General features: G+C 40.5%; 1 protein-coding gene across 1 annotated transcript in view; it reads right to left on the bottom strand.

Moving 5' to 3' along the window:
- Nucleotides 1-14,626, bottom strand: part of MARCHF1 (membrane associated ring-CH-type finger 1) — a 314,931-nt gene extending 300,305 nt beyond the window's left edge. Inside the window, exons 1-2 of the mRNA XM_088450275.1 lie at nt 14,237-14,626; nt 13,813-14,021 (exon numbers count right to left, since the gene is read on the bottom strand). Of these exons, the coding sequence (XP_088306401.1) occupies nt 13,813-13,911 (99 nt within the window). The 5' untranslated portion in view covers nt 13,912-14,021; nt 14,237-14,626. The remainder of the gene's footprint in view (nt 1-13,812; nt 14,022-14,236) is intronic.
- Nucleotides 14,627-24,144: the final 9,518 nt, after the last annotated feature.

The raw sequence follows: 24,144 nt of genomic DNA, 5'->3' as shown, positions 1-24,144 counted from the left end.
TCCATCATTATCAAACCACATAAGGGTGGAGGGATCGTTATTCATGGCACCAAGGATTACTTTACAGAGACACACAGACATTTGGGGGATAGGAATCAGTATAAGGTCCTGCTGGGTGATCCCACCAATTTATTCCAGAAGGAACATGATGTTCTGCAAACAGGGTACTGAGTGATGGGGTGATCTCGAGGGAAGTAAGAGCCTATTTGTCACTTAAGCACCCAGTTATACCCACATATTATAACCTCCCTAAATCCCACAAAACCCACCGGTGCATCCAATTGTAGCGGGTATTGGGTCACTCACTTCACACCTTTCACAATTTGTTGATTTCTTTCTCCAGCCCTATGCCGCCGCACAGAGATCTCATATTAAGGATACTAATCATTTCCTACATTTAGTAAAAGATATTAACTGGAAGGACAAATATTTATTTGTGATGTGAGATTATACAGGCCTTATACACCAATATTCCATATGCAAAGGGTATTAGGGCTGTAGAAAACACTCTTCAAATGGATAATGAGGTCACTGAAGGACAGAGACAATTTATTTGGGACTCTATTGCTTTTACTCTTTCACATAATTATTTTGTTTTTGATCACACATTTTATTTACAGACACTCAGGATGGCCATGGGCACGAGGGTACCCATGGGTACCTTTGAGAATTTCCATTGTGGGTGATGGGCTGAGTGCAAACCTCATGATATATGGTCGCTACATAGATGATTTATTTTTTATTTGGGAGGGTGACAAGTACTCACTAGCACTGTTTATTGCACAATTAAATTCCAATGATTTAAAATTTGTAATTTTAATAAAAAAATCCTGCAACTTTAACAGCTCTAAACTTAATTTGTTTATTATATACTCTTGTATATATATATTTTTACTTTGACATAATAATGTCATTAGTCATCAGCCTATTTGGCACTAATATCAACCATTATATACATATATTTTTTTTTGGCTGGTTATTTTTAAATAGTGTCTTATATATTTGTCAATAATATAGGTTTGATATTATATTATGGCCTCTAAACATGATAATTGATTTCTATATATTTTTTATGTTTATATATTTTCTTTATACATTCATTATGAACTGTTTCTTTATGTGTACAGAGTGCTTCATCATAATCATCTAATAAAGTATCTTTATTGAAGTTTTCAATGATAAATAATAGAAAGATTTGAGTTAAGATTGAGTCACTCTGTTGCAAGTACGATCTACTTCTTCTCCTTACTCTCTACCAGGGCACCTAACACTTGGTTGCTTTGCATTGTTGCTTATCTGGGTCTTATGGTCGCAAATGTAGCAATGTATATTATCCATGTTCTGTAATGTATTGTATTGTATTGTACTGTACTGTAAGTCACTGTAAATCAATCTATTTGTTTATGTACTTTGTAAGGTGCTCCAGAACACTTGTGCGGTGGGATATTATATGCTTTAAGTAAGCCGATTACACCCTGTTGCAGCTGATATCGAATTTACTGGACTTGAATGCCTAAATCATACAAACCAGAGTGAATACAGCTATTTTTTTTTTACTTCTAAGGCTATAGTCAGGATTCGATTCCTCTTTTTTACTATTGAGGTGTCAGTATAAACAATTTACAGCCGGTAATCTTTGGAATTTTAATTTAAATATCTAATTGCTTGGTGGTAAGTGCTGCATGTGTTACTGTATGGATCTAAATTGGAATTATGACCAAAACTTAAGTACTGTAAATCACACATAACATGGCTGCCATTTCTTTAGGTCCTAAAGGAATGGCATCCCTGTTATATGTGATTTACTGTAATTTAGTTTTTGTCAGATTGGGTAACAATTAACTGGTCCACATACCAGTCTTAGGTGTCTTCTCTTAGTAAAGGGAATAAAAGATTTTGGATAATCCCAGAAGGTGCTACCCTGTTCATGCAGGGTTTCACCCAATGATTCAGGAACACCCTCTCACCCCAAGTAATTCATTTTTCATTAAATTAAATAAAAAAATAAAAAAACTTTAACTTAGGGATGGCCGGTCGCCAGTCCTGTGTCGATCTTTTGGATCACATAAGCGCAGAGTAGAAAACTATGCCAAGGACCAGGTAAGGATTTTAGGATCAATCCTGCCCAAACATTAAGTCTCCAGGAACTATCCAATAAAAAAGCTGCATTACTGTATACTGTATTGACTGGAAATATCAATTTAAAAATTATATATACTTATATGGTAGATTGACATGTTATAGTAACACCCACCCCCACAGCCCAAACTATACCAATTATTTTTTTTTTAAATTGGCTACGCACCAATTGATGCCCCATCCCCACTCTAGCTCCACCCACTTTGCCCACAGCACCTCCCACCTTTGCTCATCACATACCAACTTGGAAACAAAGACTCTCATGGAAATCAACCTATGACACAAAACAACATTATCCGCAACAAAAAATGGAAAACAATATAACAATAAAAGAAGGAAAAAGACATACAGGATTACAGGAGCCGCATACAGAAAGAAAAAAACATTCTGTAGATAAGAAAAAATTACAATGTCCCAAAGGTACAATAGTAAAGATGAAAAGAGAAAACTTAATTTAAGGATAATCTATCTCTATCTGTATTATAAAATCAAGTGCTGATAAGAGAAATAGACATATGAGGTGAAGAAAATGATGGAGTAAGAGGGTGAGAGAGAGGATAAGAAAAAGAGTGGGGGTAATGCTATAGAGAGAGAGGAGGATAGAAAGAGAGCAAACCCCCAGACAGCATCAAGTACATCATACATCATTGATAATATTAATAACAATATTATTCAGCGTAAACATGCCCATAAACTCAACATCACATCACAAAATATTCTCTGAGAAACTCATTTTCATTCTTAAGGATATTATTCTTCCAAGAACTATTATAACAGGGCAGTGATTAGCCTCATTTTATGTTATTTATCACAGAAGGACATCGGCCGCACAAATTAATTTCCAAGGCACTTTTTATTAAACAAATAGTATATTGAGATATATACACAGAAATTTCCTTTTTAGCTAATATTAGTCTACACTTTTTTATCTGCTTTAGCTCTCCTTACATTTGGGAATATCAGGATCAAAAATTGGAGGATGAACCAGCAAACACCAAAGAAACATCTCTTTGTTGCAAACACATGTGGATTCTGTCCAATACATAAATTCTACATATCATAGATACGACTACTAATAATTAATTACTCTAAATCATATTTACCTGTTTGGCACATGCTATGTATCTCATGTTTTATTTTTCAATCCAGCTTTGGAGGAACTACTAAATTAGAATATTATTCAATTGAAAGACTTCTTCAGGGTTACAGGTAGCATCTATAATAAAAAAAAACTTTGCACCATTTCTGGGAACTAAGTTGAAAGCTTCTAAGATTTTAGGTTGCACAATCAGTATTTACAGACCCACCATCTTGGGCAGGTCTACCATACCAATTAAACCTATGCCTTGTGGTACCTTGATGACTCTCAATTACTTAACCAGACAATTCAAGGAGATTAAGAAGGCAATTACAGAACTCCTCTAACTGAATGCTTTAGACAAGTTGCCTCTGGGATATATCTGGGAGGCACATAATTCAAATATTAGAGGACAATTAATAATAAATCTTCTGCACCGCAAAAACTCTACCCTTGTGAAATGTGATTCTTAGCCAAATTGTGTTCTCCTTATTGCAACTGGAGACCTCACTCTAAAAGATGCTCTTGGTCTTATCGATGCTAGTAAACTGAACAAGCTTTTGTCTTGTAAAAACACTTTGAAGAAGCTTTGTCAACATTTCTATGATAAAACAGGCAAGGTAGATTTAATGTAGGGTTATAAACTCAAACAAAAATAATCCCTATGATGAGTCAGAATAATATAATTAACACTAACCAATCCTAATTTGATGCTTACCAAATTGCAGTGGAATATAGGGGGTATTGTTAATTTATAACCTGCCTATGTCACCTCCTGAGTGTGACTCACTGAACGATGGACATGACCCTGATCTCTCCTCCCATTTACTTCCTAAATTATCAACTGCACATTCCACTAAACATGGATTTCTACATAGAAGAGACTCAGATATCCAATCTTTAAAATTCTACACAGCCCCTCTCCCATGATGGTATAATTCCCCAATAATATACGAATTTCTTGGGGAATTGTCCCCAGTTCTGACAAATTTATTCAATAGCAGCATGACAATGCAATGACTATCAAATATCATTGCAATTCCTAAAACTGGCAGAGACTCTAATTTCTGTTCAATTAAAGTATAAGCCAGTATAATTTCTAAAAGTTGAATTAAGAAAAATATTTTTTTGCAATTCAGCTTTTCCCATACTCTATCACTTTATCCAACCAGATTAAGTGGGTTTTATTCTGGACCAGCAAGTACTGTAGAAATTTAGCGATTTTCCCCCATCTGCGCATGCGTATAATTCGCAGTGCGCGTGCGCAAGCCATTCGTTGTGATCTGATTTTGGTTGCTCGTAAGCCACTATCAGGTCGCTGCTTTGAGTGACAGATAGTGCCGTTTGTGGGTGGTAACAGGGGAAGGTGCTTGTGAACGGGGGAGTGGATGTGCGAACGCAGGTGTGTCAGGCCGCCAATACGCCATTTAAAGGGAGTGCATAATTAGCAAAGTAGCGTCATTGTGCATATCACCTGCATGTATTTCAGCCGGCACTGATCGCTGTGCTTGCGGCAGGCTAAGGCAACCCCAAGGGCTGCGAGCAGCTCCGATGGCTCTCGATGGTCCCAATTAGTCCTTCATTTCCCGGAGATGACGTGTGTTGCGAGTGGCAAGGGGGTGTCTTTAGACACTTGTGAGCGCACTTTGCCGTAGCTCTCTAAAACACAGTGGGCGTCCTTACGCGATGAATTGCAAGCACTTCATTTAAATATCCGGCCCCTTTTTGCCAGCGAGCGACAGCAACTTGCGAGTGGGTCTGAATGAGCTCCCTAGTCTATTCATCAATGCAGAAATTCGCACACTTGCGCCTACGCTGTGTCCAAAAATAATCTCAAATTGTGTCTATGCACAGAGATCTGTCCACCTCAGAATCAGGCCATTTGACCACATTTCATGGTCATTCATGTCTAGAGTTCTTGCATTAAAGGGTTTCATGGTAATTCTCTTACCAGGATCAAATCACTATATCTCGGCCACAGTATCAGCTAATAGTCTTATCCTCCCCTCAAAATTATGAATGACACTCGCTAGAGTTGTCCACTTTCCTAATTCATTTTTGCTTTTCAAATTGAGCTGCTGGCAGTTGAGCTGAGATCCATCAGAACTCTAATATCACTAGTAGCATTAGGCAACAGAGCATACAATTGCACCTTATGCAGACAATGTCTTTCTGACTGTCTCTGACAGTCCATTCAATCTCTACTTCATTGATATATAGTCACCAGTCTAGACATAAATGAACCACCATAAAGCTGACAAGCTTCATTATTATCTCTAAGAACATACAAAACTGAATCTAGCTTAGCAGTTCCTCTTTCAATGGCATGGCTAGAAAAGTACCTTGTTGTGTATATAATCTGAGACAGAGGGAATTATGTAATAGGTTCCGATTTTAGACGTAGCCATCTATTTTTCTACGTGATTGCGTAGGCAACCCTGCAATGGTGATGATCCAATGTTTCCTCAACCTACGCAAGTTTTTTTTCCCCAATGTTCTACTGATGTATTGCAGGGGGAGACAGGCAGGCTTGTTTGACTCTCGTATGCACAGGAGAAATGTGCGCTCTTCGTTACATCCCCCGGTATTTAAAACAGACAGTTCTTCATTTTTGTTATATTCTATTTCTTGTCATTGTCTTTTGATGTTTTAATCAATACTAATTTAATTGGAATTTATGAGTATTATTTCTTCTTCACATATATGACTGTTTTACTAGACCTTCTGAAATAATATAAAAGACATATTCCAAAAGGTACTTTAAAGAATTTTTGAAGTAAGCTTGAAACTTAAGGTGTATGCCCCAAATGTTCTACAATCAAATTAACACCTTTGAGGAGATGGAGAATCCATCTTGCACATAGCCTTGTTTTTAATTAATTGGCCTTTAGGAATCTACATTTGAATTTACTGGGTGTGCTATATTATTAATCTATTGTGATTTTTCTTTCCCGGTATGTCCTATCAGAATGAAATCCCCTCTTGACCATTACAAGAAAAATGCATTAAGAGAAGTATATTTTGTTTATTTCATTTCATGTATATTCCCATTTCAGCATCCCAATTTACTGCCCAATATCTGTTTTATTTTATAACAACTATGTTTTTAATTGTAAGACACATTTCTTTTGTTTGTGAATTTTGTTTGATTTTGGTTGAATGATATGTTCTCTTGAATTGTCATTTAATATGTTTTAAACTTTTTCTTTATTTTCTTATGTTTCTATTTCAACATTTAAATATGTTGGGGAAAACAGTGCTAATATATAGCACTATTTGTTTCAGATTCACCAACACTATGAGAAATCTCAAACTTGTAAGCCAGCAGTTAACATTTCCAGTCAATATATAATAGTTGCTATGATGTTTCTATATAAACAAACCCCCCACATTATTACTAGAGATTTGTGCCGACCGCCGTGTTTTGATTTTGGGTTTGGATCTGGATCTCCCCTGGTTTGGGATCTGAATCTGGTTTGGGATTTTTTTTCCTTGGTGTTTTGTTTTTAGGTTTTGGTTTTGGATCTGTATTTTTTCCAAAAAATGATATAAACAGCTAAAACCACATCATTTGGACCTGTTTTTGTTTCTACAGTATTATTAACCTTTATAATAATAATTTTCAGGCATTTCTAGGCATTTTTAACCACCTCACAGCTCACAAAATTGATTTCACTATTTTTCACCAATACAGGCCAAAGGCTGCAGCGAGCTAGCTGGCTAAAGTAAGCAACAGAGCAGCAGCACAAACGCACGGCAGTTAAAAAAAATATAGGACATCTATGAAACATTGCCACACAGCAGTGGCAGACAGGATGGCAGTTTAATAAACTATAATGTCAGTTAGCAATGCCCCAAATTGTGCCAAATGTAAAGGAAAGAGGTGCAAGATGGAATTGTCCCTCCCACACACTCTTATATGGGATATAAAAAGGACATGCACAGTTTAACAAACCAAGCACTTTAGCCACTAGGAGACTGACACTTTCGTGGCTGAACTCCTTGGTTTGTTTGGACCCCCACAAAACATTTTTGGAAGGACTACCTTCAATTATTAAGGAGGAGGTTGATGATGAGGGTGTTGGTGGTGGAGATTGCATGTTATGGTCCAAACTGCTGGTAGCAGATACTGGACTGCTTGTTATTAATTTACAAATTCTAATTTTGTTAAACAAATTGCATGAACTTGCTGCAAATGATGTAACAGGGAGGAGGTGTCTAGATGGTTAATGTCCCTTCCTCTGCTAACTTTATCTTTACAAATGGAACAGATGCCTTCACAACTGTTGTCAGAATTTAGATCAAACTAATTCCACACCCAAGACTTTGCTTTTCTGGCTTTCTTTTTATCATTAGCAAGAACTGCAGCCACTGGTGGCTGATTTACGCAAACCACATCCTTATCATCAACATCCACATTAGCGTCACATAGGACACAAACTTCTCCCTCATCCTCCTTTTGCACTTCCTGCACACTATCATCCTAATTTTTTATTATTTCACCATCTAATACTAGCACAGCCGTCATGGCGTCAGTGATCCGCTGTGAAACTGGGTGACAGCTGTTATACTTACTTCCTCTATCAAAGGACTGTTTAATAGTCAATTGTTTTTTTAAATTACTTCCGATCACGAATGAGGATGTTGATGATGATGCATGTGTTGGAGATCGAAGTCACTTGGATCCCACAGAGAGGGAGCAGATAGGTGACACTGGACTTGTTACGTTTTGAGTTTTAGAACTTGGCGACATACACTTTGATATTTGATGAATGCGCTCCTAGTGACGTAACAAGGAGGAGGTTCCTAGGTGGTTTAGGTCCCTCCCTCTACTCACTCTTGCTTTGCAATGGTTACATATGGCTTGACAACTGTTGTCCGGATTGGGGTGGAAATAATTCCACACGTGAGAAGTGGATTTTTTTGTCTTTTGCCCCGGCATGACAACAATGGGCTTTGGCTTTTTCGATCCATGGGCAACAGCTGTTGCCTTACTTACACAAAGGACATCCTTGGCATCCCTCATCACCAACATCTTCATCATCAACATCCTCATCATCTTTAGCACCTTCAACCACCAAAATATCCTCCTCCATGTGCAATTCCACAGAAGCATCCTCGATGACTACGTCTGCAAGATGTTGATTGCCCTTCCCCACATTTACAGAGGGCACACAAATGTTGGAACTTGGATTCTGGCTCACACATGGCAACCGTAGACACACTTGCACTTTGCTCGGGGATTTGTTATTTCGATTTCTCAGGGCACACAGTTGTTTTTTTCCAAAGGGCTATCAGAATCAGCAGTCTTCCTAAAGAAAGGCCAATGCCTTATCCTTTCCTTGCCACTTTGTGTAGTGAAGGGCATATTGCCAATTTTTTGTTTATCTAAAGGCAAATTTCCTTTCAATTTTTTTTTCTAAACTTCATTACAAGTAGCTTTACCATATCGATGGTGTGACTTAAGCCCTGAGGCATGGGCCTTCATAGAGGATGAGGAAGTTGATGGCCTTGCACTGCTGGCGGCAGCTACAAAATGTGGTTCTTGGCCTTGCTCTCCTGTCATCTGACAGCCCTCCATATTTTCTGCAGTCTTGAAGCAGTGTCACAAGCACCAATAGTGTAGCCAAGGTACGGTTACAAAATTCACACATGTGCAGTCGTGCACACACACAAAAATATCAGGAAAAAAAAGACAATTGATTTTAATTTTTGTTATGCTCAAGAACTTGGGCCCAGAGCAATGATTGATCACGACTGGAGTGGGGCAACACTAGGTTGCAACTTGCATTGCTGGCTGGATCTTGTACGGTTAAGCCTAACACGCACAGACACACACACACAGACAGTAAATGATAAATAAAAAGACAATTGATTTTAATTTTTTTTATGCTCAAGAACTTAGGCCCAGAGCACAGATTGATCAAGACTGGAGTCGGGCAGCACTAGCTTGCGTTGCCGACTTGCTAGATCTTGTGCGGCTCAGCCTAACAAGCACAGACACACAGACAATTATAAGAAAAAAAGACAATTGATTTAAATTTTTTTATGCTCCAGAACTTGTGCCCAGAGCACAGATTGATCACGACTGGAATCGGGCAGCACTAGCTTGCAACTTGCGTTGCTGGCAGGATCTTGTGCGGTACTGCGGTTAAGCCTAACACGCACGCATACACACACAGAAAAATATAAGACACTTTGATTGATTTTTTTTTTTTACTATATATTTTTTTTTTTAGTCCAGAACTTGGGCCCAGATGGACACAGCACCAGCCTAGACGTATCTGCAGTTCTGCACCAACCCAGATGGACACAGCAGACATGAAAAACACCAGGACAGGACACAGCAGACAGCACAGACAGCCCAGATGGACACAGCAGACAGCACAGTGATAGAACCAGCCCAGAATGGATCAGCAGTCACCAGCCCAGGACACAGCAGACAGCACCAGCACCTCTCCCAGCCATACACTACCCACCCTCCCTGTTCAGTCTCCACAGCCGGAGTGAAATGGCGTCCGTCGCGTGGTCCCTTATACACTACAGTACATTGATCATAGAGACGAAAGCTTGCGAACCACGAGATTTCGTCTCTATGCTTTTGCCTCGATTTGAGAGATCCGAGTAAGGCGGGAAAATTCAAGCAGGCTTGGATCTTACTCGGATCTGCTAAATTCGGGTGGGCTCGGATCTCTGAAATCCGAACCCGTTCATCTCTAATTATTACCTGCCAGCAGTTTTTGTATATTTCCTCCCCGTCATACATGTACTGGAGTGCTGTCTGAACACCCAATTGGCAGTCAACTGTCATTGCAGTCAGTGTGTTTAATTCTAACTCTTCCATTGGACTTATTTACTTCTAAAGTCTCCAACAGCAATCTCTAGAGAATTTGGTAAACTTTACATTTATTCACTAGATTATGAGGTTTTAGGGTGTTTCTTCCTGCATATGCTCATTCATGAGCTAATAATGGAATCAAACATGCATTGGGTGTAGAATAAAGCAGCTCACACCTAAATACTTGTTTAAAAATGCATATTACATTAGAGTAACAAAAATTATATAGAGCAAGCACATGGAAAAGAAAAAAAAAATGTTGTGTAACCCAGTAAGAGCAAAAAAGACAGGATTTACTCTAAATAGGTAATCAGGTCAATCTTTTTGAATAAGAGCTTAATGTAGCTGTTAACGTGTTTAGAAAGGAACACTTATGAAACAACTATTTAGTAAGCAATCCTTTCTAGCCACATGCAACAAATGCTTCCATAATACTGTATATTTTAAGCAACTTTTTACAAACCAGCTAATACAGCTTGAAAGAAAGTGCCTGTACTAGTCTTGGAGGCCCTGTGGGGACATTAAATCACTAGATGATAGTTTGCCCAACTGCAAATGTGTACGCTTTAGTTAAATGCACTGTTAATGCTAAATAGGGTGCCGCTGTTTACTTTTTTATATGACAAAGTTTAGAGTTGATCTTTCAATAACAAGGAATTTGCATTCGAGATATGTTTTTGTTATACCCACATTAGCATATTTTATGCCACTGTTTAAGAAAGTTCTACTGCCTCTTATTACTGGTTTATCGGTTTCTTTAGGAGAATCATGTGCAAAGTTTTTAACTGATTTGTGTTCATATTTAATATTCTATAATCTTCAAGCTCTCCCCAGTCTTATTCTGTTGCTGTTCAAGTCAGCCGTGCCCTGACGACCCATATAAGCCCAAGTGAATTAATGGACTGGTGTGCTGGTGGGCGTGAGTAAATGTTTAACATTGTGGGTGGAAGCACGGGATGGGTATGAAATGTCGGCGCTCGGGATTCCGATGGTCAAAATCCCGAGGCCGGCATCGTGACAGGGTTAGGATACCGACACCTGTCGGTAGGTATCATAACCCTACCCCTAACCCTCCCTCCCCACACCGTAAACCTAACTTCCCCCTAGTGCCTAACCCTCCCCCCTTAGTGCCTAACTCAAACCCTCCTACTAGTGTCTACCTCTAACCCTCTCCCCAACCCTGCTACTTACCTTCGGGATGCTGGCGGTCGGGATGCCGGTGCCGGGATTTTGACAGGTGTCAGGATACTGAACGTATCCCGGAAGCGCTACTGTCTAGTTTAGACGATGGACAGATTTTACAGAAAACCTACATTTTTGCTGAACTTAATTTTTAAACCTGTAGTACCACTGCATTGATAATAGGATGCAACATAACATGGTAGCAAGTCCATATGTGGATATAAAACTGATGTCAAACATGCATGAATAAAACCTATTTGATGGAAAACACAAACTATGGATTTCATTACAATTTTTTAATAGAATAATGAGCTGGCTGAGAGAGCCACTGTAGAATGAAAGCTAAAGAGAGTTATACAGACCGCCCACTTAAATACTATATACAATCTAGATGCAAGTGGTCACCATAGCAATGTGCCTTTTGTATGACTGTTTTGCCTGTTCGGACTGTCGGTATCAGTGCATTTAATTTGCAGAATTATACAAAACTCTTCTGTCTCATATTAATAAATCCACACTTTTTACTCATGAACACAGTCATAAGGTCACAATGGAGACCACAACATTACAATATAAATATGTATATAAACATGATGACATTTTAACTCTGCAACAATATTTTGAAATACTCATGTGTGCCACAAATTTAAAGTTTGAAGTGCCAAGGCATATCAAAGTATTGTCTGCATTCATTGGGATAGAGGGGCAAATGTATCAAACCTTCTAAAATGTAGAGAAGTGGAGAAGTTGCCCTTAGCAACCAATCAGCTTCTACCTATTATTTATCAAGTACATTCTATAAAACGATAGGTAAAACCTGATTGGTTGCTATGGGCACTCCACTTATGCTATCTCCACTTGTCAACTTCTCCACCAACCAATCAGATTCTAACTGTCTGTGCTATATAAATGACAGAAGCTGACTGGTTGCTATAGGCATTGTCTTCACTTTGTCTTTCTTAAAGGTTTGAAACATTTCCCCCTCACAAAATTGTAAAAGGTCAACTACAGTTTGATGTCATATTTTAGACACCTCTCAACTCTTTTCTTATAGAGATCAGCATACACAGAATGCACAATCCTAGAGTAAAATCAGCTACGGAAGTTAATGTAATAGGATGCTTAATGCTTGTATATCATTATGACAAATGGCAGAAGGGCTTAAGATATAGTTAAGTTTAGAGTTAATTTTGTTTTACCTAGCCAAGAGGTTGAACACTGCATTATATAATGTGTCTTTCTTAAATCTGCACTGTTGTGCTTAAATATCAGGGCTATTTATTTGTCCCAGTTCACCCCAGGTAACGGGCATCATCAGTGGTGGTCACTGCAGAGTACTTGTCATGATTTTACTTCTATCTACAGTATATATCAATAGCCAATGTATTCTACAGCAGTGGTTCTCAAATTCGGTCCTCAGGACCCCACACAGTTCACATTTTTCAGGTCATCCAACAAGTGCACAGGAGCAATCATTACTCATTGACACATTAAAAAATCCACAGGTGGAGCTAAATCTTTCACTTGTGATTCTGTAAGGAGACCTGAAAAACCATGCACTGTTTGGAGTCCTGAGGACCTGTGTTCTACAGTGTACTTTGAATTACAACATGGGACGTAACATACAGATACAGACAGATATATAAATCAGAGAGGACTCTGCAAGTGGGAGTTTAGAATCTATAGTGTAATTCTTATTGGCACTATGTGTTTCATAACAAAATATTTTATGGCAACAATTCTTTTATATATTATTATTATTTGTGATATAATGTATATTCAACTGGGTGTGAAAATTTATGTTTTATTACTATTAAAACCAAGTTGAAATCTATATATTTTTATTTATTTTACCTTTTTTACATAGTTAAAAATATAACCAATGTCAATCATTTAGAAACATTCCATCATATTAATCCTGTCTTTATGAAAGCACACAAAGCTCTCTCATCATTAGAAACCAGTGCTGTATTCTAATTAATTATGATAATGATAAGATCAGAAAAAGATGACTGACTCCTGACAAAAGGTTGTCCTTTTTATAGCATCTCATCGCTCTAATTAATAAGTAGACTAATAATAAAAGCTTTCATGTGTAGTGTCTTGAGTAATTATTTATGGCACAGACATTCAAGCATTTGTTTAACTTCATTTACTGAATTGTAATGCTATACGTAATGCATAATCATAAAAAGTTCAATTATAATTTTAATACTGTAATGGCTAAATAGTGATCATAGTAATAATCATCATAGTTATAATTTACTACATAGTAAATGATTAAAAACTGCAGTTCCATTAAACAGAAATAAAATACATTATCCTAACCATCTACAGTTCTGCAAATAAAATCAATGTACCAATAATATCCTAATTAATATGACTTATATGTTAATTTATTTTATATAACAAAGCCAAATGAACCATATAGATAATAATCATAGAAGCATCTCATAATATCAAGCATGCATAGCACTCATTGCTGCTAACATTGATGCTTCTTATGTAAAAAGCTTTCATCTTTACATAAGAAGCAGTATTGTGTCACATTGAGGAAGAACAATCCCTTACTGACCTGAACTTCTTTGTTCTTCTCCCTGTTTTTTCCCATTGAACTTCTCCCATTGCTAGCAGTTTCCCGTACAGGGACTACAGAAATCTGTTGCAGGGGCATATTGTTGGTGCTGCAGGTAACCAATACCTGATTGGATACTTGATGCTTGCACTCCCCCGTTGTAGCCCACCTGTGTAATATATCATATCCTTGATTTTCCAAGCTCAGTTCTATACACGAAAAAAAACAGATAAAATAGATTATTGGAAATAAACGTTTACAGTAAATCCGGATCTTCTAAAAGCAAAAGACACAGGATTCGTAAAAAAATAATCCAGTTAGTTTTGCCAAAGGATGAACACGACAAGTTCTAGGTAATATGCTCTGTCATTCAAACACCCTTTCACTCCCCCAGGAGCAGTGTGCAATTCAATTTCTATGGTACCTAATAGCTGTCATGGAAACCAAGGAAACCTGGGTCTCACAGGCCATTATTAGCAAGTGTTTCCTCTAATGGCACAGACTTCCACATTTGCAGCGGCTGCCACTTCTGCTTTTGTTTCCCAGTTGATTCCCCAGGAGGCTACTAAGCACCCTGAGATACTGCATCGTGCTGACTAGGTAAATAGGCATAAGGCTGAAAAGCTTAGTGCCCTATTTTGGAGCCAAATCTCTTCCTTGAAAAGCACAGATAGCTTGCTGTGTCGTTCACGCGTCTAATCTGCTTAGGTCAAAGGATCTGCCTTCAAGTGAGGAACAGCAGTGAGTGATTCAGGTGTAAAAAGCAGCCACACTGACAGAAGCAATGTGCTATTCTGAGGCTGGTTGTAGAGCAGATTCCACTAGCTGTATTGTGTGTAGACTGGATGTGTATATGAGACATCATCAGCAACTGCAGCACAGACAAAAGCAACAGAAACTAAGAAATAAAAGAAAAACCTCACAGACAAACACACACACACCCCCCCTTGTTACACAGCACATAAAATGCTGCACGGATTTACAGTATATAAGCATGGCATTTAAAGCAGCTGGCTTATTACAAATGAAAGACATTAACTTTTGCTTTCTGTCACGTTTATGGCATTACCTGCTGGTGGTGCTGATTAAAATACTAATTTGTAAAGTGACCAAATTATCATGAGAAGCACTGACATTCAGGAAGAGCTAGCTTAATGAATAATAGAAGAAACTGTACAACAGCAGCAGCTACAGCAACGGACATTGGCATGAACCTTATAAGAGGTCTCCCATGTGTCCTTGTTCAGGTCTGACTTAGTTGCATTTACTGTATGCTTGCACACCCTTTCCCTACCCTATTCCACCCATCAGCGGAACATGCAACCGATTCTGCATATGCAAGAAGCGTAAATCTTTTTTTGTGTGCAGTATGGAAATGCATTATTTTATTCAGCACAGGTTGAACCAGAGAACCCATCACTGTCCCTTAAGCTACACATCCACTGACAGATGAGGTAATGACAGTACGATTACGGCATTGTAATCGTACAGTCGTTCCTCATCCACTGTGTTGGTGCATACACACTGGGCGATTAAAGTGGACAACTGAACGATAACGATATCGTTATCATTCAGTTGTCCACTTTATCGTCCATTTTTATCACAAAAACGATGAACGATAATGACGACGCACGTTCCCGCGGGTCGTTCGTCATCATCGTTCATCGGGTTAACATGCAGGCCAACCTGACGATGTCATCAGGTTGCTGCATGTTGGGGAATGGGGGAGATAGCTCGGTGCTGAACGATATTGTTAATGATATCGTTCAGCGGGTGTGCTCAATGTCATGAACGACATTGAGCACACCCTGCTGGGGACACACTAGACGATATCGCTCAGGGAGCATATCGTCTAGTGTGTACGCACCTTGTGCCTACACTGAACGATATCATCATTCAGTGTGGGTACCCTCTCTCATCCCTGAACATGATCAATCTGTCGTTATCGGCCGATGATTGATGTCAGAAACGACCAGCGGGAGCGCGCATTGCTGGTCGTTTCCTACAATGTAGTGCACGATTTGTGCACGATTATTGAGCGATTACATGATTACGATGTCGTAATCGTGCGAACGCTCATTAATATCTGCTATTGGATACGTGACATAACATACGTCCAGCTCTACATGAGCTCCTGTATGTACAAAAAAGATAAAAACATATCTAAAGCAAATAAAACATATCTGCTTCTAGCCGTTTAAGTGACATAACTGTATTTGTATAGTAAACATTGATTAGACATTTTTCAATAGCCTACCTGGTTATAGTGTAGAGAATCAATATTTTTTTAAGCCTTTACTTGTGCATTTTAGTCAGTACAAACAAAGAAATAAAAATATATGAAGCACTAATTAACACAGATATCCAATTACCAATTTACTAACATCTTGAAACATACCGTAGATCTCATGCAACTAAACTTGGGGATCCGAATCTAATCCATTCCCTGGCTCGGGTGTTCCCACCAGGCTCGGATTTCACAACGCGGCCGAATGTCATCCTCCCGGCGTTAAATTCTCGTGGGTTTTGGATTCTATAAAAGGCGCGGCGGGCGTGACTCGGCGTCATTGCACTACAGTCATGCTGCCATGTGCTACGCACTGCGGTGACCATCAGGGCTGTGCTCCTGTCCGTGTGTTTATCAAAGGGGCTGTGCTGCTCTCACTGTGTCCAACTAAAAGGGTGTGCTGCTGTCAGTGTGTCCATCAAAGGGGCTGTGCTGCTGTCTGTGTATCCATCTAAGGAGTTGTGCTGCTGTCACTGTGTCCATCTAAGGGGCTGTGCTGCTGTCACTGTGTCCATCTAAAGGGCTGTGCTGCTATCACCATGTCCATCTAAGGGGCTGTGCTGCTGTCACTGTGTCCATCTAAGGGGCTGTGCTGCTGTCACTATGTCCATCCACAAGCTGTTAAAAAGTTGTAAAAATAAAAAAGTAAAAAAATTTAAATTAAAAATGTTATTTCTACTGTTCTGTGCACTGCACCCCAGTACACTGTAGTACCCCAGATCATGTGCGTAAAAGTGGTGTCGCTTTACACAGTCTGAGCCAAGCTGCTAGTTTAAAATTAAAAATAAAAATTGTTGTATTTCTACTCTTCTGTGCACTGCACCACAGTATGCTGTAGTACCCCATAGCGTGAACTTAAAAGCGATCTGAATCCACGCAGTGTGAGCCAAGCTACCTCTTATAAAATGCATAGCAATCAGTTTATAGAAGACCAGGGGCAGCAAGCAAATACTCTCTCAGCAGCTGCTGCAACATTCATGATGACGATACTAGTCTTTCAACGTAATCTAGAGCCAATGCTCAAGGGCATAGAAGGTTTAAGTCAGGGCATCTGAAATTAAAAAATCTATATTTTACAGGGGTAAAGACAAAAACAAATACGCCTCTATTAAAGGGAAAGTTTAGTGCTAAAAATCATAAAATTGGCAATATGCCATTCACCACACGCACTGGCAAGGAAAGGCTCAGGCCTTGGCCTTTATTTATGAGTGGTGGTTCTGAAACAGTCAGTGAGGCATCTTCTTCTGCCTCTCATGACGATACAAGGCCTTTTCACTCAGAGTCCAGAAGAGGTGTAAAAAAAATGAAAACCACTAACACCGTAGAAAAAACTGTGTGTTTACAAACAGAAGTATCACAATCACAAATCCCTGAGGAGAGTCTAAGTGTGTCCTCAAGTGCTATGTGAGAGCCTGACCTTTGTGACACTGTATTCGCAGGGAAGCTGCCTTTCACCATTTCTGTTCACTCTGCAAGTGTAAGGATGAGCAGCAGAAGTATAGCTAATGACAGAAATTGAGGATGCCACCAAGGAAGTGCAAGAGGATGAGGGAGATATTTGTGTAGCTGATGCCAGCAGAACTGGGTAAACTAAAGATTACATGACTGTAACAGCCCACTGGGTGGGTGAATTACCTTCAACAGCAGGAACAGCAGCAGCATCTAACAAATGCCAGGCAAACTGCTGACGACTTCTTAGAAAACTAGATGTCATAGCAAAATGGCTTACCCCACTTGGACACTCCTCAGGATTTGTAACTTCTGACAATGCCACCAATATTGTGAGAGCATTACAGATGGATGAATTCTAACATGTGCCATGTTTTGCTCACACAATCTACTTGGTGATACAGGTTTTTTTTTTAAAATGATAGGGGCATGCAGGAGATGCTGTCTGTGGGCCGAAAAATTTTGGAACATTTTCGCCATTCAGCCACAGCATGCAGTAGATTGCAGAAGTTGCAAGAACAGTTGAATTTGCCCTGCCACCAACTGAAAGCAAGAGGTGGTAACTTGGTAGAAATCCACCCTTTATATGCTTTAGCGGATGGATGAACAGCAAAAAGTCATTCAGAGCTATACAACAACCATGACATTGGGAGAGGAGGGGTAGTGTTCCTCAGTCCAGCACAGTGGAGAATGCTTTCCATCTTGTGCATGGTGTTCAAACCCTTTGAAGTAGCTATCTGTGAAGTGAGGGCCTGATATAGACCCGCTCGCTAGGATGCATTTGGACGCAGCCTTATGCAGCCAAAGTATGAAAATCCCGAGATCGCTAGCAAGACATTAGCATGCCCACTATGTCTTGCTGTGCGATCGTGGTATGTAGTTAAACGCCCACCAGCCTGTCACAAGATGCGTACTTTCCCTTAGTAACATACATCGTGTCCAGGAAGTGTACTAAACAATCAGTAACATTGGACCCATATGCAGCACTTGTAGCTGACCATTCCCTACCGCAAGCAATGCAAGTGCTGCTGTGTGTAATTCAGCCATGTGACGTATATGCTGACGATGCGTCTTAATTATGCACACCCCTGACATGGCATTCAGAAGCATAGACACGCCTGCATTCACACCACCGTTTTCAGCGACCACTGTCACCACCCACTAATGGCACGGTCTGTCACTCATTCTAGTGGAGCATCTGTATACATGGTACGATTGCTTTGCGATTGCATGGACTAGTTTGCGCATGTGCACTGCATCTTGTATGCATGCACAGATTGCAAACATCGGCAGGCTACATGTGAACGCATAATAGAGAGCGGGTCTGAATCAGGCTCTGAGTTCAGACACTGCTAGCTTGAGTCAGGTGATTCCCCTAATTAGGCTTTTGGAAAATCAGTTTGAGAAATTAAAGGAGGAGATGAAACAAAGTGATTCCAATAAATTGTAGATCAAGTCCTTTGTTTGCTTCGCCAGGATCCAAGGGTTGCCAGTATCTTGAAATTGGATCACTATATCTTGGCGACTGTGCTTGATCCTAGGTTTATGTCATACATCATATCATTATTTCCAACTGATCCAGATCTTAAGAGATTCTGTTGAGCAAGTTGGCAGCTCAAGTGGTACATGACATGATGACCTCTTCTCCTTCAGTTTCTCTGGCAGCTGCCAGGAAAAACCTCAGCTTCCCCAAAAGAGCCAGTGGTGATGCAGAGGAGTCAACACAATATTGTGACTTCTGGTTGTGTCTAAAAGAATTACCAAAAATTAGTGACAATGCTACCGCGACTCCATCTGATAGGGTCACCATCCAAAGAATGGTGGAGGATTATTTGCATGACAGCAAACACATAAAAATCAGCTTGAGAAATTAAAGGAGGAGATGAAACAAAGTGATTCCACTAAATTGTAGATCAATTACTTTGTTTGCTTCGCCAGGATCCAAGGGTTGCCAATATCTTGAAATCGGATCACTATATTTTGGCAGCTACCAGGAAAAACACATTGGACCTCATTCAGAGTCGGTCGAAGCGGCCGCACGGTCGTACGCCACCGATGTTCGCTGTACTGCACATGCGTAAAGTTCGCAATGCGCATGCGCAAACTAGCCGCTACGATCAGAAATTTCTCTCTCCTTGACCACAGCCAGGTCGGTAGTTTGAGTGACAGATGGAGGCGTTTGTGGGTGGTAACAGGGGAAGATGCTTGAAAACGGGGGAGTGGAGATCCGAACGCAGACGTGCCTCATTATGCGAACGGTGTTTTATGGGAGTGCATATGGATTATGGGAGTGCATAATTAACAAAGTAGCATCATGGCACATGTGACATGGCAGGTTTTTACACTGACATGATCATAGAGCTTAAGAGAGGGTATGGTCAACCTTAAGCTCTACGACCAGTGCCAATGGTTCCCGATGGTCTCGATTAATCCTTATATGCCCGGAGATGACGTGCAAAGCATACGAGAAGGGGGCGTATTTTTTAGTCTTCCAACCGCTTCCTCCCCTTGGTCGGCCAACTACTGATCCGAACTTAGGGACGCAACTTGCGAGGGAATCATTTGAATATCCGGCCCCTTTTTCCGGCTTTGACCGACTCTGAATGAGGTCCATAGTCCCTTTGACTACTGAAAGAAAAAAAGGCAACTTGGAGACTGGCTTTGCATTACTTAAGCTGCCCACCCTCCAGTGTATACTCAGAAGGAGTTTTCAGCACAGCCAGGAACCATATCAGTGATCAGCGTAGAAGGCTACTTCCTCGAAATGTGGAAAAGATAATGTTCATCAAAATGAACTGAAAATTCCACGAAGTACCTGTAATGGTGGATTCCAGCCGGGATGAATTAATACTGTGTGAGGATGATGTACACACTGATGAGGGTGAGAAATCAGATAAAGAGAATGACCTCTTACAACTGTACAGCCATGGCCAAAAGTTTTGAGAATGACACAAATATTGGTTTTCACAAAGTTTGCTGCTGCAGTGTTTTTAGACCTTTTTGTCAGATGTTACTATGGTATACTGAAGTAAAATTACAAGCATTTCATAAGTGTCAAATACTTTTATTGACCATTTCATTAAATTTATGCAGAGTCAATATTTGCAGTGTTGACCCTTCTTTTTCAAGACCTCTGAAATTCTCCCTGGCATGCTGTCAATCAACTTCTGGGCTACCTACTGACTGATGGCTGCCCATTCTTGCCTAATCAATGCTTGGAGTTTGTCAAAATTTGGGGGGTTTTGTTTGTCCACCTGCCTCTTGAGGATTGACCACAAGTTCTCAATGGCAGAGCCGTAACTAGACTTTTTGGTGCCCTGTGCCAGAAAGAGCATTGGCGCCCCCCCATTTTTTAAATAGGGACACAAGATAGTGCACCTGAAAAAGGGCCGTGGCCTCATGGGGAAGGGCCAGGAGATGCTGGGGATAAAAGAAGAGAAAGCTACAAATGAGAATGATAATAAACAGGAAAATTGACAGGCCCAAACAGCACCCCCTGCCCTGCAGTGCCCTGTGCCATGGCACAAGTTGCACTACCCTAGTTACGGCCCTCCTCAATGGGATTAAGGTCTGTGGAGTTTCCTGGCCTGGACCCAAAATTTCGATGTTTTGTTCCCCGAGCCACTTAGTTATCACTTTTGCCTTATGGCAAGGTGCTCCATCATGCTGGAAAAGGCATTGTTCATCACCAAACTGTTCTTTAATGGTTTGCGAGAAGTAGCTCTTGGAGGATGTTTTGGTACCATTCTCTATTCATGGCTGTGTTCTTAGGCAAAATTGTGGGTAAGCCCACTCCCTTGGCTCAGAAGCAACCCCACACATGAATGGTCTCAGGATGTTTTACTGTTGGCATGACACACGACTGATGTTAGCACTCACCTTTCCTTCTCCGGTTAAGTGTTTTTCCAGGTGCCCCAAACAATCTGAAAGGGGATACATAAGAGAAAAAAACGTTATCTCAGTCCTCAGCAGTCCAATCCCTGTACCTTTTGCAGAATATGAGTCTGACCCTGATGTTTTTCCTGTAGAGAAGTGGCTTCTTTGCTGCCCTTCTTGACACCAGGCCATCCTCCAAAAGTCTTTGCCTCACTGTGCGTGAAGATGCACTCACACCTGCCTGCTGCCATTCCTGAGCAAGCTCTGCACTGTTGGTGCCCCGATCTTGCAGCTGAATTAACTTTAGGAGCCGGTCCTGGAACTTGCTGGATGTTCTTGGGCACCCTGAAGCCTTCTTCACAACTATTGAACCTCTCTCCTTGAAGTTCTTGATGATCGATAAATGGTTGATTTAGGTGCAGTAATATCCTTGCCTGTGAAGCCCTTTTTGTGCAAGGCAATGATGACCATGTGTTTTCTGGCAGGTAACCTTGGTTAACAGAGGAAGAACAATGATTTCAAGCTCCACCTTCCTTTTAAAGCTTCCAGCATGTTATTCTAACTCAAACAGCATGACAGAGTGATCTCCAGCATTGTTCTCATCAACACTCTCGTCTGTGTTAACGAGAGAATCACTGACATAATGTCAGCTGGTAATTTGCAGCAGGGCTGAAATGCAGTGGAAATATTGTTTTTGGGATTAAGACCCTTATTCAGACCCGCTCGCTGCCGGAGGCAGCTCGCAGGGTCTGATGGGCGTGTTTTTTTTTTCTCTGGCCGCTCGCTAAGCTGCGGGAGACCTCTCACAGCTTGTGTGAGTGGCCAGGAGGTCATCGCGATAATCGCGACAATCGGCCTTGCGACGAGACCCTGTGGTCTCGGCTACCGCAAGGCCGAGTGGACTTCTTGCTCTAATAGAGCAGGAAGTCCACTACTGACATCAGTAATGATATCAGTAGGGCCTCCCACAAACACCAGGCGTTCCTAAGGGAACACCTGCGTTCATTCAGCCACCCCCCTCCCTGACTACAAAATGGGGCGAGCTGTCACTCACCATCGACAGCTGCCGCGTCTTGTAGTGAGCCCCGCAGCGACTGAAGTTCAGTCGCTTGGCGGGGCTCACGCATGTGCACGCTGGACGCGGTGCATGCACAGTAGGGAAACATCGAGCCACTTGCGAGCGCTGTACGCTCACGAGCAGCTCTGAATCAGGCCCTATGTTCATTGTCATGACAAAGAGTGACTTTGCAATTAATTGCAATTCATCTGATCACTCTTCATGAAATTCTGGAGTATATGTAAATTGCCATCATAAAAATTTAAAAAGCAGACTTTGTGAAAACCAATACTTGTGTCATTCTCAAAACTTTTGGCCATGGCTGTAAACCCATTGGTAGCTTGTGGGGGCCCAAACAAACCAATCATTTCAGCCACAAGTTGCAGTGCCTGTTACTGAAGACTTATTTGTTTTTTAAACTGTGCATGTCCTGATTAATATAAATAACAGAAGAGTCGGTGGGAGGGCCCAAGGACAATTACATCTTGCACCTCTTTTCTTTGCATTATGCACTGATTGGTGCATTGGCTGACTGTCGTTTTGCATAGATGACAAACATTTTTATATAGTTTATTAAACTGCCATCCTGTCTGCCACTGTAGTTCCACTCTTGCTTCCTAGATGTGCCTTGTTGGAAGTTGAACTGCCACAGCCACTGAAATCTTCTACATGTGGTTGATGAATGGCAAAAATGTCCAGAAATTTTTATGGCCACAAACAGCATCTCCAGCGTGCCCCTTTTATTTAAAAAAAAATTCTGAACCACCAAGTTTATTGGGTGTGCAAAATATCGGACATGTTCACCCAGTTGTAATTATTAATTACTTTCCACCCTGGCAGTCTAGTGTGAGCTCTCCTTTAGATGGTCCTGTGTGAAATGGTGCCCGAATCACTGCGAGAGGGACTTGTATAGAATCCAACACCCGTGAAAACCAATTCCAGGATGATGACGTTTTGCCTCGCTTTTGAATCCGAGCCTGGCGGAAAAACCCCAGCCAGGGCTCGGTTCCTATCGGATCCCCCTCCTGTCTCAGGAATGTACTCCAGAATCCCATTTTTTTATTAAATTTACAAATTAATAAGTCCTTCCTTCCCCTGCCTTCAGCTACATACATACTCCATCTCCCTCAGGCCTCTTGATTAATGAAAACATTTTTGGTTTCTTTCTATGGGGTTGCCTTTCTGCCACTGCAGTGCCACTCTGTTTCGTAGATGTGCCATGTTTGTGCCACCTACTGCTGTCGCTTAGCCACATAGCTTGGTGCAACCTTTTGGCCTAAACTGGATGAAAACGATATTGTGAGCTTTGAAGTGGATAAAATTGACAGGAAATGATTGGAAATTAATGTTATTGAGGTTAATAATACTCTAGGAACACAAAAAGGCTCAAATTATGTGATTTTAGCTTGTTTTGTCAATTACAAAATACAAAACCAGTTACGTCAGTTTGGCAAAACCAAAACTGGATGATGAATTAGAATTAAAACCAGCAAAAATGGTCCGGAGCACATCTCTTCCTTAAACATCAGATTTTGGCAAATTTATGAATGTACATGTCATTACACTGGAAACCAAAATATTGCTTTGTAAAAATATCCAACTATACCTGATAGACAAGTAGAGAGAGATCAAATATCAGGGAATTCCCACCAGATGTGTATAA

The sequence above is a fragment of the Taudactylus pleione genome, unplaced genomic scaffold (assembly GCF_031769625.1).
Source record: "Taudactylus pleione unplaced genomic scaffold, aTauple2 ptg000513l, whole genome shotgun sequence".
Taxonomy (NCBI): Eukaryota; Metazoa; Chordata; class Amphibia; order Anura; family Myobatrachidae; genus Taudactylus; species Taudactylus pleione.
The sequence above is the reverse complement of the archived record's forward strand: the minus strand, read 5'-3'. Positions and strand labels throughout refer to the sequence as shown.